This window comes from Haliaeetus leucocephalus, unplaced genomic scaffold, assembly GCF_000737465.1.
Source record: "Haliaeetus leucocephalus isolate CR32 unplaced genomic scaffold, Haliaeetus_leucocephalus-4.0 Scaffold212, whole genome shotgun sequence".
NCBI lineage: Eukaryota > Metazoa > Chordata > Aves > Accipitriformes > Accipitridae > Haliaeetus > Haliaeetus leucocephalus.
In genome coordinates this window covers 43,509-56,021 of record NW_010972648.1, presented here as the reverse complement: position 1 = coordinate 56,021, position 12,513 = coordinate 43,509, and the positions used below count along the sequence as shown (strand labels likewise).

Below are 12,513 nucleotides of genomic sequence, written 5' to 3'. Positions count from 1 at the left end.
CTGCGGCCGCGGTCTGCGGCGCCTTCCGGAGAGGGCCCCGCCGGTGCGCTCGCGGCAGCGGGTGCTGTAGCGTTCGAGGTGCTGCTGTGGCAGGTGTAAGAGATTAATTTCTTCGGAAGCTCTGCGTGCGGCGAACTGAGGGAACTGCCCACTAGTGCTTCTTGAAGTAATTTTATTTTTAAGCAGCTGACGTGTGCCTTGTGTGTCTCGCTCGGTGTTGCAGCATGGAGGCTAATTATTTTTTTTATTACGGGAAGTAGAAAGATTTTGCTTTTTATGAGCTAGGGATAAAGAAAATGCAGAAACAGAACAGGTAGTAAAAGCAGGAAGTGAAACCTCTTTGGAAAAACAAAGTTTTCTTGACGTGTGTGGCTTTATTAGTAGAAGATATTTTACTTATGTTTTGATGGCTTTGGTTTTCATGAGAACTTAAAATACACAAAAGTCTGCTCCTGCCTGGAATTGTTTCTGTAGTGGTATGCCGAGCCCTTGCTGAAAGATGGCAGTTTAGACTAGCAGTAATTATGTAAGGTCTCTAGACATGTCGCTCTTAAATTTCAGCTGAACATATCCTGAAGGCTTATATTTTTTTGTAGGCAAGTATTGAAAAATATAGTCTAAAATCTGAGAATATTCTGAAAGGAGGTGAAGAACTGCATCTGCATAATAAAAAAAGATTATTTTTTTTTTTAAATGTAGGTATTATGTAATGTACACTAAGTGTAAGATGACTGTTTGAAATACTGAAATAACGTTGTCAAGTTGTTTTAAGCAAAGTGGTAGGAAAAATTAACAATTGAACTGACAGGCATAGTATTCTGTTGCTCTCTGGGAAAACATCAGTAGCTGACTTGGTCTCCTGAAGTGGATTGGTTGTATGGGTACATAGCAGGACTGATGCTTTGAGGAAAAAAACTGAGGGGTGCTGAAGACAGTAGATTTAGAGGTGGTCTTCTGCTATTATGTAGGTGACAACTTGAAGATCATCAGCTGAACTGCAAGCTTTTCAGAGATTCCTTTTCCAAGGAAGTAATTTAAAAATCTGCTGTTTCTAATAGTCCATTGGGTTTACTAAATAAAATTCTGAATGTTCAGACTTCTGAACGTTCATACAGATTGTTCTGAGACCAGCTAAAAGTAGTTATAAATGTAGTAGTGTTCAATCCAAATTCCACATTTACACTTGAGGTATGACAGTTTGGTAATTCACATCTGGTGAGTTGATGACTGTCCCGAGACTTTTTATTTCACTTGAAAGGTGGAGAAATGGTCTTATTTTCTGTTTTGCACTTTCACGTGAAATTCCCATATACTTTTGTGAATACATCTCAAGAAGCTTGTTCGAGGATATCAATAATCATTTTTAGCTTGTCAAATACTTAAAGCAAGCTATGAGGGCTGAAGTTGAGGACTCTCTGAGGAGTAATGCTTTGTGATAAAAAGGGCTTTTCTGTTTCTTAACACTGTTAGTCAAAGCACTTGAAAGTAGTTGTGTGCTAGATTTGCAAGTTTTAGTCTGTTTCCTCAGTTGATGCATCCTGGTTACTGTTTCAGCAGAATGTAACAGCTCACCCCTGATTCATGTGAGGCAGTCTTTGTAGGAAAACTGCCTTGTGCCACCAAGTGTTTTTAAAAAAAAGATTAAAATTATGACTGATTCTCATCTTAAATCTGAGGATTTCAAGGTGGTTGATAAACACCTGTTAACCAGTTGTTTCAACCATTAAAACAGTAACGATTTATGAAAACGTAAAAGTGAACGTGACTGTATACAGCACAGTTATGGTGCTCAACTACAAAATTTTTTGTAATTTGACTGTCCCCCAGTGGGAGCTTTATCCACTCCTTTCAGTTCCTCCTCCTACCCAGCATTGGAAATTAGTGTAAGACTTGAAGAAGGAAGGAAACTGTTCAAAAAAGGTACCTTTTTTCTTTTGACTGTGTTGCTGTGATTATTTATGTTTACACATGGGTTTCATAAATAGCAGGTTATTCTTCCCAGTCTGTTTTCTTTATAGACCTTCATAAGAGAGTCGGATTGATACCATACTTCTAGTGAAAAATTAAAAGGAAATTTGAAAGCATAATATTCACAGGTCTGCAGAAGATGCCAGTTTCAAAGTTTACAAGGAGTTTGGGCCTGTATTTATTGAAAAGTCTTGATGGCTTTCTGACTCCCATGCTCTCTCTTCTATAGAAAACCTATCCAACTTTATGTAAGATAACAGAAGTCTGTGTTCACCTGTGCTCCATATGCTTGTCATCCTTCTCTAGCTCTGAAACTTTCGAGACGGAACACTGAGGTTTTTGGGGAGTGGGGGAGAGTTGTCAAGAATATGAGTTGGAAAACAGATCAGAATGGTAAGGAAGGGATTATGCAGCCATGAGCTGTTGATTAAACATTGAGTGATTTACATAATCACTCCTGTGTAGTCTGCCTTTTGTAAGCAAGCACTGCTGCTTTTTCCGCGCTTAGTAGTCATACATTTGTGCCAATGTGCCAGCATTTTAACACAGTACACTAAATGAACAGTTTTCTTTTGATGGTTACATAACTGTACGGAAAGTACTATGGTTATTGTACAGGCTCTCTGTAGCAGGGATTCATAATCATATTTTCTAGATTCTGTATTCCATGGACGTACTTTCATTTTGGAGTCCTCCAACTGTTTGTAATGCAAATTCTATTTTTGCACTGTATTAACAAAGTGCTTTAAACTCTGTATGTATACACTTATCTCCTAATTTACTAAGTATTCTCTCTCAGATCTGCAGCCCCATCTATTAAAACTTTGACAGAACTTCGGAGAAACAGAACTTGACAGAGGAAGACTGCTTGCTATTCTATGGCTCTTCTGGAATTCCATTGTATTCAATTTATGCATTATCAAATTGAAAAATTGCATGAGTTTAACTTATTCAGGCAGCTAATGTTGGTCTTTCATAGTTGCATTTAAATTTCTGTCATTATTTCTAATGATAATAACATGCAAATTTGTCTCAAATTCAATTTAAAATTTAAAGTAGACATTTTAGAGAATTGTATTACTGCTTAAAAGACTTAACATTGTAGTAAGACATATGGATCCTGTGGGAATACAAACATTAAAATCTGTGAGCTCTTACCTGAGCTTCTAGCATATAATTGTTGCATTGTTACATATATACAAGGTACACACAGAAAAAATTCTGTACAGCAGAGGTATCACTTTCCTGATTAACATTTTAAGTTCTGTAAGGTTTTTCTTTAAGTAAGGAATGTTATAATAACATCTGAAAAAGCTCAGAATTAAAAGATTGGATTATAGTCCTACAACTGTACAAGATGTTGCTATTCCACCTTTCAGTTAATAAAATGACAGGGAAATACCACTAGAAGAGTCATAAGCCTCATTCTCTGTAGGTTCTGTCTATGCAGTCTTTGTCATTGTATGAATCAATATGTTGGCTTTTGAAAACTTCATTTAAAGTGGAGTATTTCATAAGAGTACAATCAGTCTTTATTGGGGGATCAATGAGATGATTTTGTTGGCAGTTGAAATGCAGAATCTTTCATGTACTGTTATAAACTCTGGGACATCGTGGAGTTATAACTCTACTGCTATAATTTCATCAAATAACTGGTTTTGTTATCCTAAACTCAGGCTTGAAATGCTTAATCTATCTCAACTGGGTAACATGCTGTTTGTAGCTCCTGCTATCGTTGCCGAGTCCTCTTGGACAGAAAAAACACAACTAAATGTGCTGACATAGCAATCTGTGGCCTCAGTACAACTTTCGGAAAAGAGAGTAATGTGGTGGGGTGGGAGAAATAGAAGCATAGCAGTAACATAGGTTCCAGAAAATGTTGGGTTGAGTTCCGTATGAGTCTGCTTAGGTGTTACTTGTTAAAGAAAAAAGAAAAAGTGTAGAAGGAAATGGAAAGATCAATACTTTACTAAGCAGAATTTCTGTTTTGTTTTTTTTTTGTTTTGTTTTTTTTTCTTGCAGCACAACACTAAATTTGTAATGAAATGGAGTCTGGGTCAAGCTCTTTTCGAGTGGAATTTCCAGATTTTTCTAGCACCATTTTGCAGAAGTTAAACCAGCAGCGCCAGCAAGGACAATTATGTGATGTGTCCATTGTAGTTCAGGGCCACCTCTTCAGAGCCCATAAAGCTGTTCTTGCAGCTAGTTCACCTTACTTCTGTGATCAGGTTCTCCTAAAAAACAGCAGGCGTATAGTCCTGCCTGATGTGATGAATCCAAGAGTATTTGAAAACATTCTTCTGTCTACCTATACAGGTCGGCTGGTAATGCCTGCTCCAGAAATTGTTAGTTATTTGACAGCAGCAAGTTTCCTTCAGATGTGGCATGTAGTGGATAAATGCACTGAAGTGCTAGAGGGGAACCCAACAGTTCTGTGTCAGAAGATGAATCATGGCAGTGATCATCAGTCCCCGAGCAGTAGTAGTTACAATGGCCTTGTTGAAACCTTTGAACTTGGCTCTGGAGGACAGACGGAATTCCACAAAGTGCAGGAACTAAGGGATGGCGAAAATGAAGAAGAGAGCTCTAAAGATGAGCTGTCATGTCAGCTGACTGAACATGAGTACCTTCCCAGTAATTCTTCAACAGAACATGATAGACTTAGCACTGGAATGACAAGTCAGGATGGCGAAGAAGGAACTAGTGATAGTGCAGAGTATCAGTATACCAGACCTATGTATAGCAAACCCAGCATCATGTCTCACAAGCGGTGGATCCATGTGAAACCAGAAAGATTTGAACAAGACTGTGAAGGTGTGGATAATCCTTATGATGAGCACCAAGTTTCTGAATCCATGAATGCTATTCAGGCCGATCATTCAATCCAGTCTTCGGGTGTTGAAGACTTTCATATAGGTGACAAAAAGATGGAAGCAGAATTTGATGAACAGGCAGATGAAAGTAATTATGATGAACAAGTTGACTTCTATGGCTCTTCTATGGAAGAATTTTCTGGTGAAAGGGCAGATGGAAATTTAAGTGCCCACAGACAGGATCTTATGATTGCAGCAGGCTATGGTGAAGGCATTGAAATGGCTACAGGAATTAAAGAAGAAACATCCCTCACTGGATTCTCACATGCTGATAAGCTGTATCCTTGTCAGTGTGGAAAAAGCTTTACACACAAAAGTCAGAGAGATCGGCATATGAGTATGCACCTTGGTCTTCGACCTTATGGCTGTGGTGTCTGTGGTAAGAAATTCAAAATGAAACACCATCTTGTAGGCCATATGAAAATTCATACAGGCATAAAACCATACGAGTGTAACATCTGTGGGAAAAGATTTATGTGGCGGGACAGTTTTCATCGGCATGTGACCTCTTGTACCAAGTCATATCAAGCTTCTAAAGCTGAGCAGAGTACTACTGAGATGAACTAAGACTTTAGTGCTTACATTTGTTTAGTAGAGTAAGCAAAATAAACTAATTATGCAAATAATGTCTGGTACTTGCTATTGTAAATTCTCAAAAAAACAAGTTCTAATGATTATGCTGGTATAAGCAGACCAAACTTTTATTTTCCACAGTATTACTCCAGGTGTTCAATGTGTGAAGTGCAAATGGTTAATCTGAAAGGTGCTTGCAAAATGAGGTCTGTAAGGTCTTTGTGACATTGATTGTAATCACAGCAGTATTTAGAAGCCCTGTTGTTTTTCTAAGTCTTCTAAACTCACAGTAAAACCCAGTTCTAAATTGACCCAAATCCTTCAAATACATAGATGAAGCAGGAATTCAAGTAGCCCTACTTAGTGGAAAAGAGAACTAGGATGACTAAACCAGGTTATATGATTCACATTTTAATGAAAAAAAATTAGAATTCCACCTCAAACTGGAGACGGCCAACATACTTAACATGCATCATTAGATAGTGTACATCATTAAATAGCCTTTGCTGTATTGCTTAATGAAAGGCTGTGTTAAAGATGGTTTGGCTTTCCTTTATCTGTCTTCCATTTTTTTATCCATCTTTACTAAAACAAATGTCTAATTTTGTGCTGATTTCTATTTAGAATCTGTAAAGCACTTAAATATAGTTGAGCACTATATAAACTTCAATCTGTATTAAGTATAATTTGTCTTTGCTCCTCTAGGGTCTAATGCTGTATGAGTCTTGGCTTGACTTGATTTTGATTGCTACATCGTGAGAGCTTCTAGAAGTGTCTGTAATAAGTATAGCTTGTCAAAAAAAAAAAAAAGAAATAAGATGTAACATTTGGAACTTACCCAAACCAATCAAACATTTAAACTGTAGTTTTCTGTTCAGATTTTTGTGGCTTACTACAGTAGCAAGTACCAAACTCTGTGGATTCATGAATTGACTTTTTATTGGTACAAAAACTTCTTTGAGAACTTCTATATAGTTTTAGAAACCTGTTTTAGGAAAATTTAGTCATTGATAGGTATTTATACTTTTAATTCTTTACTCTTTGAATAGTAAGAACTATAATACAGATTCTTGGTACTGAACTACTGTGACTGGTTACATGTGATCACAAGCAGCCAGAGTTGTTTACCTCCTCAAACAAAGTTGCTTGTGGAAAAAAAGTAGAAAGTATGGTATTTGGATCTGTTAATGGTACTGCAGAACATGGTACCATGCTCACATCCGAAGTCTGGATTTTTACTGGGAAAGTGGCACTTCTGCTTCTTTAGGGTGAGGATCTATATGCTGGGCTCTCATTCTTAGAGATAGATGGAGGAGTGTTTGTAGTTCTGAGAGATGCTGCCAGCTCTGCAGGTAGAGTGAATGCATCAATTGTAAAGGTGGCAACAGGATTTTGGGGTTGAAAGCTTAATGCAGTCTGATGCAAAAGCAATTAACCCTTCTTTGTAGTTTACTGAAACATATTATAAAAAAGGAAAGAGCCTTTAGAGCATACAAAGACTGTAATAGAAAGGGGTGATGTCCAAGTACAGTGCTGGTAACATGGGGGAAAAAGTTAACCAGCATCGAAGGCCTAAGCCTCTCTGCCCCCAATTTATGTTTTAGATACTGCAATATGCAGGATAATGTACTTAAACAGATGACCCTGTATGGTGACATTACAAGGAAAAACACACAAAGATAATTACTACTAAGATGCTTTTTTGAACTCCCTGTTACAAATTGTCTTAAGATACAGCCGAACTGTATCCTGAACATGAATGTCTGGTACAAGCGGGGGGTTTACTACTCAGTGGGCTGTAATTACTGTAACTTCTTTTCTGGCATTCTACTTACAAACTTTAATTTTTTTAAGAGGCTCTTAATTCTTAATCTTCTAATGCTTCAGATATTTTTCATATGGAATTTTGTTAAAACAGATATTCCCAAATATGATGAACCCATTGCTGGCAATGGGCATGAATGGTCAGCACCACAGAGTTCCTATTCTTAGCACTTAATTGAACTCTACAATATACCATGGTGGCCATATATAACCCTTGTAATCAAGGTAACTAAACAGGGATTTGCTCACTAACACTGTAACCTGCTTAATGTATAGAAGCACTTTGTATTTAAAAAAAAAAAAAAACAAACCGTAAAACTTTATAAGTATGTTTTTTAAACTTAGAAATTATATTCCCTTTATGGTTTGTTTCCACACTGCTAACACTGTCTTTTTTAATATTAAAAAAAAAAATAAATTATAATGCTTGCCTGTTTACATGAGTGTAGAGAAAAGGGTTCTTGCACTCAGTGGCCCTATTTTTCCATTCTCCAAGGCCTTACTACATACAGGGTGTCATTTCTGCAAGTACCATCATCACATTTGAGGGAAGGTATTCTCATACTCATTTCAAAGGTGATCTTGTATATTACATTAGTTCTCAACCCCTTTCAAATTGTCACTTCAGTGTTGCATAAAAAGGTTAAGGGTGCCTCTTCCCATTTAACCATAAAAAAGGCTGGTCAGAAACACCAGGCTGAAAACCATGGTCAAGCAAGAAATTATTTGTTAAACCCAGACCATCCTACAGAGCTGCCAGCAAAACTGTTTCTTTTATCAGCTTGGAATGACTTTTATATGGGACATTTCAAAGTTGAACATTACTCATATTTGCAGTTAGATTACTTTGAAATAAAGCTTTAAAATAAAATGTACTGCGAGAGACACTTTAAAGGTTTTATAACAGGTCCAGTAGATCATATTATAGAACCATGTCCTTTTTTAATGACTTAGCATGAATAGTAACTTTTTAATACTTGCCTATTACTGTTTTACCCCATATTATGACATTGTCTTGAAAGTCCAACAAAAGTTGCTCCACTGATTTTGTAGTGCTTGGCATTCTGATATTAATTTACACGAAACCAATTGATTGCAGGAAAATACTGATATGATTGTCATGAGATCTAGTTGAGAGGATCGATGATTTGAGGGAAGCTTGAGATACATGTCTATAATCCTTACTTTTGCTTATCGCAGGCAAAACAGTTGACTTGTGGTGGTTTTCCTCAGTTTAATTTATTGCCCTTTGACAAACTGCTAATCGCCGATTCAGGTATTGGGGGGAAAAAAGGTAACAAAAAATTACTTAAACACTTAAGGAAACATCTTTCCTCCCCCTTCCTCAGTCTCAACTTAAGCCTAACACCTTTCCTCCCTGCTTCTGTTTTCCTTGTTTTCACCAAGAGTTGCACTCAGCCTATGCCAATTCTTTTAGTGAGGTGACAGATCACACAGGAGTTTGGGCTCATAATGCATACTGGCTTGTCTGACGCTCTTCATTTCTTAGTGGGTGTCCTCTGCTGCTCTGGGCTGGTCAGTGTCACTGTTCATGGTGATGCTGGGCCATAGTCCCTTCAGGGATGTGCCTGTTCCAGCTTGCGTCTCCTATGGGCCTCGGTTACTTCAGAGGTGTACCTGCTCTGGCATGGCTTAGCTATAGGCCAAAGTCCCCTCAGAAGTGAATCCTCTCAGGCACGTAGTGAGTCCTTCTGTGGGTATGTCTCTATAAATGTTCTCAGTGTCTTCTCCATGTGTTGTCCCAAGAGCAGCTCTTCAGTTTCTCTGCATGTGTTTCCAAATGTGTTTCCCCAGGAGTATCTTCTTATGTGTCTCCGTGTACCTCTTGCTAGCAGCTGCCACTCTTTCTTAGAGTATGTTTAAGCAGAGGCGCTGTGTGAACCTCTGGTTGAAGTTTGGGCATGCAGTGGATTGTTTACATCCGCTTCAGTGCAGGCTAGAACCTCTTTTGACTAGCACAGGTTGCAGTTCGCAACCTCTTGCCACATGTCACCTTTGCAGCCCCCTACTACTAAAACCCTGCAATTTATGGCCAATACAGATGTACATAGTAAATCAAGATATGCGATGCAGCTTCTGTCAGGCTCTTAATCTTTGCTAATGAAGTGGTCTTGTTCAAGATACAAGAAATTATTTCTTGTTTGTGGGGAGGAGGGAAGCAATCCTTATATATATATAATATGAATGCATATGTGTATAATGAATTTCATTAATCTTCCCTTAAGCTTCATCACCTTTAATGATATGGCTTAGAAACATCTGTGCATTTTTATATTGCTCGCTGTTGGCTGTAGTAAAGTGAATGTCTTCTGAAAACCAGAATCATTGTACACACAGGAGGCTTTCAGAATTTCCTGCTACTGTGAAGCCATTCATTGTCCAATCAGTGGTAAGAACACTTAATGATACTACAGCTAAGTTTTTCATTCCATTTTGAATCTAAGATGTTAATTACCATGGAATCTGTGTAACTACCATTCTGAAAAATTCAACTATTAGCAGGGTTATATGTCTGCTTAGGTGCGTATCTGACCCTCTTGAGGGAGAAGGTTCCTGTTTCACACACCACTGTTGGGGTTTTTTGTTGTTTTGGTTTTTAAAGCATTACCTTATTTGTTTTATGGGTGAGCAGGTAGACTCTAGAAGGTACTGTCAGTACAATTTTTGGTCTTAGCTTTTTTTCATCTGAGGCGTTTCTGGGGTTGAGTAACTTTGTCCTGTATCGAAAGCAAGGCAGATGATCAAAGGCTAATGTACTGGGTTTCTCATTAATAAAAAGAATATTTGATGTCCCTGTGTTACTGAGGCAGAAAGAAGGGAGGCACGTCAGGTCTTGTAATCCCAACACTTTGGTGCCAGAAAGGTGACCTGTCTCTGAATTATGAGAGCCTACAGCAGTGTATTGAGTATTTTGCTTTAACAGAATTAGAACCTTTCTCAAAACAACAAAGGAAAGTTGTTGTTTGGTTGTTTGTTTTTTTTTTAATCATTTAAATGCTTCATTGGATAGCTAGGCTTGTTTAGCTATAAGCTGTAAACTGGCAGTGCCCTAGGGAAAGATGCTGGAAAACAAAATGGTATATTTTTAATGTGATTAAATTGTAAGTTCTGATTTTTGCTTGAAGCCTGTGTCTGTTGATTGCTGCTCCTTTTTTTTATTATTCATGGGATTCCATATTTCTTCCAGAAATGTAACTGTTTATGCAAGTCAAGTGAATCTTCCTTAATGAGCTATAAGTTTTTATTCTAAACAAGTCATTTATAGTAAATTTGCATATCTTGATATTTTGTGAGATGTTATGCCTGTATTGCAGAGGTTGGATAGTTTTGTCTATAAATATTGCTGTCCTAATTGTACAGCATGGTTTTAATTTAATGTTACTGTTCAATATTTTCTTCTTATAGAAGAGTCCCATGCCCCTTTTTTGTATAACATGTTTTAATAAATGTTATCTGTCAACTTTGTAAATGTTTTCTTAAGCTTGAATGAAAGGAATGCATGTCTAGTACTAGTATTTAATATTTCACTTTTGCCAAAACGATAAGTGCTCAAACAAGTACAAATCCAAAAGTTGTTGATATATAACTTTATTAAATATATAAAGAAAAAGTGTATCTAGTAATGTGTCTTCTTGAAATATTGAGAACATGCCAGCCTAGCCTAAGAAAACACTAAACTAAAAAGTGATTTTTTTATAACACAGTAAGTTGATGAATTTGTGGAATTGGGCCCATTCCTTTGGTGCTTAGGTAATTGGTTCCCATGTTAGTCCAAATTTATCAAACAGGAGTTACTATAACAGTTTTTTGCAGAATGGTCATCTCTGGAGTTACAATACAGAATGTACAGGCTGATAGGAAAATTCCAGAACACTCGCTTCATAGTAGCAGCAACTGCATGCCCAAAAAGCCTACAGGTAAATTTGAAGGAGGTACAGATAACGTGTAGATTTTTTTTCTTGTCCAAGTATGAAAAATTTCATACTGCGAAAAAGTATTAAAGATTAAGTTTCCATTATCTTCCTGTGTGAATTCCTCCTCTCCCTGACCAAATTTAGGTACTTGAATGGAATGACTTACTTTGCCCAGCATCCATCTATTAGTCCTCATGGAACTGTCATAGCTGATGCTTCTTACTCAGCAGCTTAATGCTTGCTATCTAAACAAAACATGAGCTCACTCATTTAAAGCATATTCAGCTAATTCCTGGAGAAATCAGTATTTGTGTACACACTCCTCGGTCTTCAGCAACTTTTAAACAGAATATGGTACAAGCAAATTGATTTGCTATTGCTGTGGGTTATGCTTACTGAATACACATAAGAACAAGCCCGAAGTACTCTCTCTGTTCAGAATCAGCCTTTGATTTTCTTTGATATGAGTGAACAAATACCAATTGGTGCACCTGTTATTTAACTTTGTTATTTATGCATTGGTCAGGATGCCCCCCCCCCCCCAGCTGCTACTTTATCTGATTACCATTCAACACCTCATTTCTGAAGGCTGTCTTCCGTATGTTTTATGGGGAGATAAAGATGTACCTCCTGAAGACAAAACGTGATGTCCAAAGTTAGACCACGTGGATATCCCAGCGGTACCTACTGGCAGCGTTCACTGACTTTTATCGAGCAGCACGTGAACTGTCTGGTAAAACAGTGAATCGTTGCCCAACGCGAACTACAAGCATATGCAAGATAAGCTCAAAAAACACGTGCATGCTTGCTAAAGCAATTTGTGTAAGTTACAAGGGCAGTGTAGCACGAGTCAACTCTTTAATTCCTCGGTTAGGGTGGTCAGTAAAGGTGGTAGTTCACAGCTGGGGGGTGGTCCTCTCCTAAAAGCTTCCTCGCTGCATCTCCGTGCTCCCAGACGGGTGTGCCGTCTGAGGCGTGCCCGAGGCTGCGGGACAAAAACGACCGGTGTCTCCAAAGGCGGGAGAGCGTACCCCTCCAGCGAGGAACGCTTCTGGTGTCATGCTGAGCTGCTCACAGTAATCTCTGACGCCTTTGTTCTCATTTGTTTTAAATCCTCCACTACCGGTACCTTTTTGAATGCGCGTTACGTTAGGAAGCCAAGCACCGTGAGAGCCCGAGGGACGGATTTGCCCGCGTACGCACCGACCGCAGCAAAGGCTTAAACTCCCGTCTGTCTTCGTGCTGCACGGGAGACGCCGGCCCTCCCCGGCCGCGATGCGGGCCCCAGGTTCGGCGGCCGCCGGGAGCGCGTCCGACCCGGGGGGCTGAGCGGCGCGGCG

At 38.5% G+C, this 12,513-nt stretch overlaps 1 protein-coding gene across 4 annotated transcripts in view; it reads left to right on the top strand.

The window, feature by feature from the left end:
- Nucleotides 1-7,531, top strand: part of ZBTB43 (zinc finger and BTB domain containing 43) — a 7,666-nt gene extending 135 nt beyond the window's left edge. The window contains exons 1-3 of one of the 4 annotated variants that reach the window (XM_010566466.1): nt 1,450-1,920; nt 2,275-2,361; nt 3,991-7,531. In XM_010566466.1, coding sequence (XP_010564768.1) covers nt 4,014-5,408 — 1,395 coding nt within the window. In that variant the 5' untranslated portion in view covers nt 1,450-1,920; nt 2,275-2,361; nt 3,991-4,013 and the 3' untranslated portion in view covers nt 5,409-7,531. Of the gene's footprint in view, nt 1-43; nt 167-1,449; nt 1,921-2,274; nt 2,362-3,990 lie in introns of those variants that run through there. The other 3 variants (XM_010566465.1, XM_010566467.1, XM_010566464.1) reach the window with 3 other exon arrangements.
- The last annotated feature ends 4,982 nt before the right edge of the window (nt 7,532-12,513 follow it).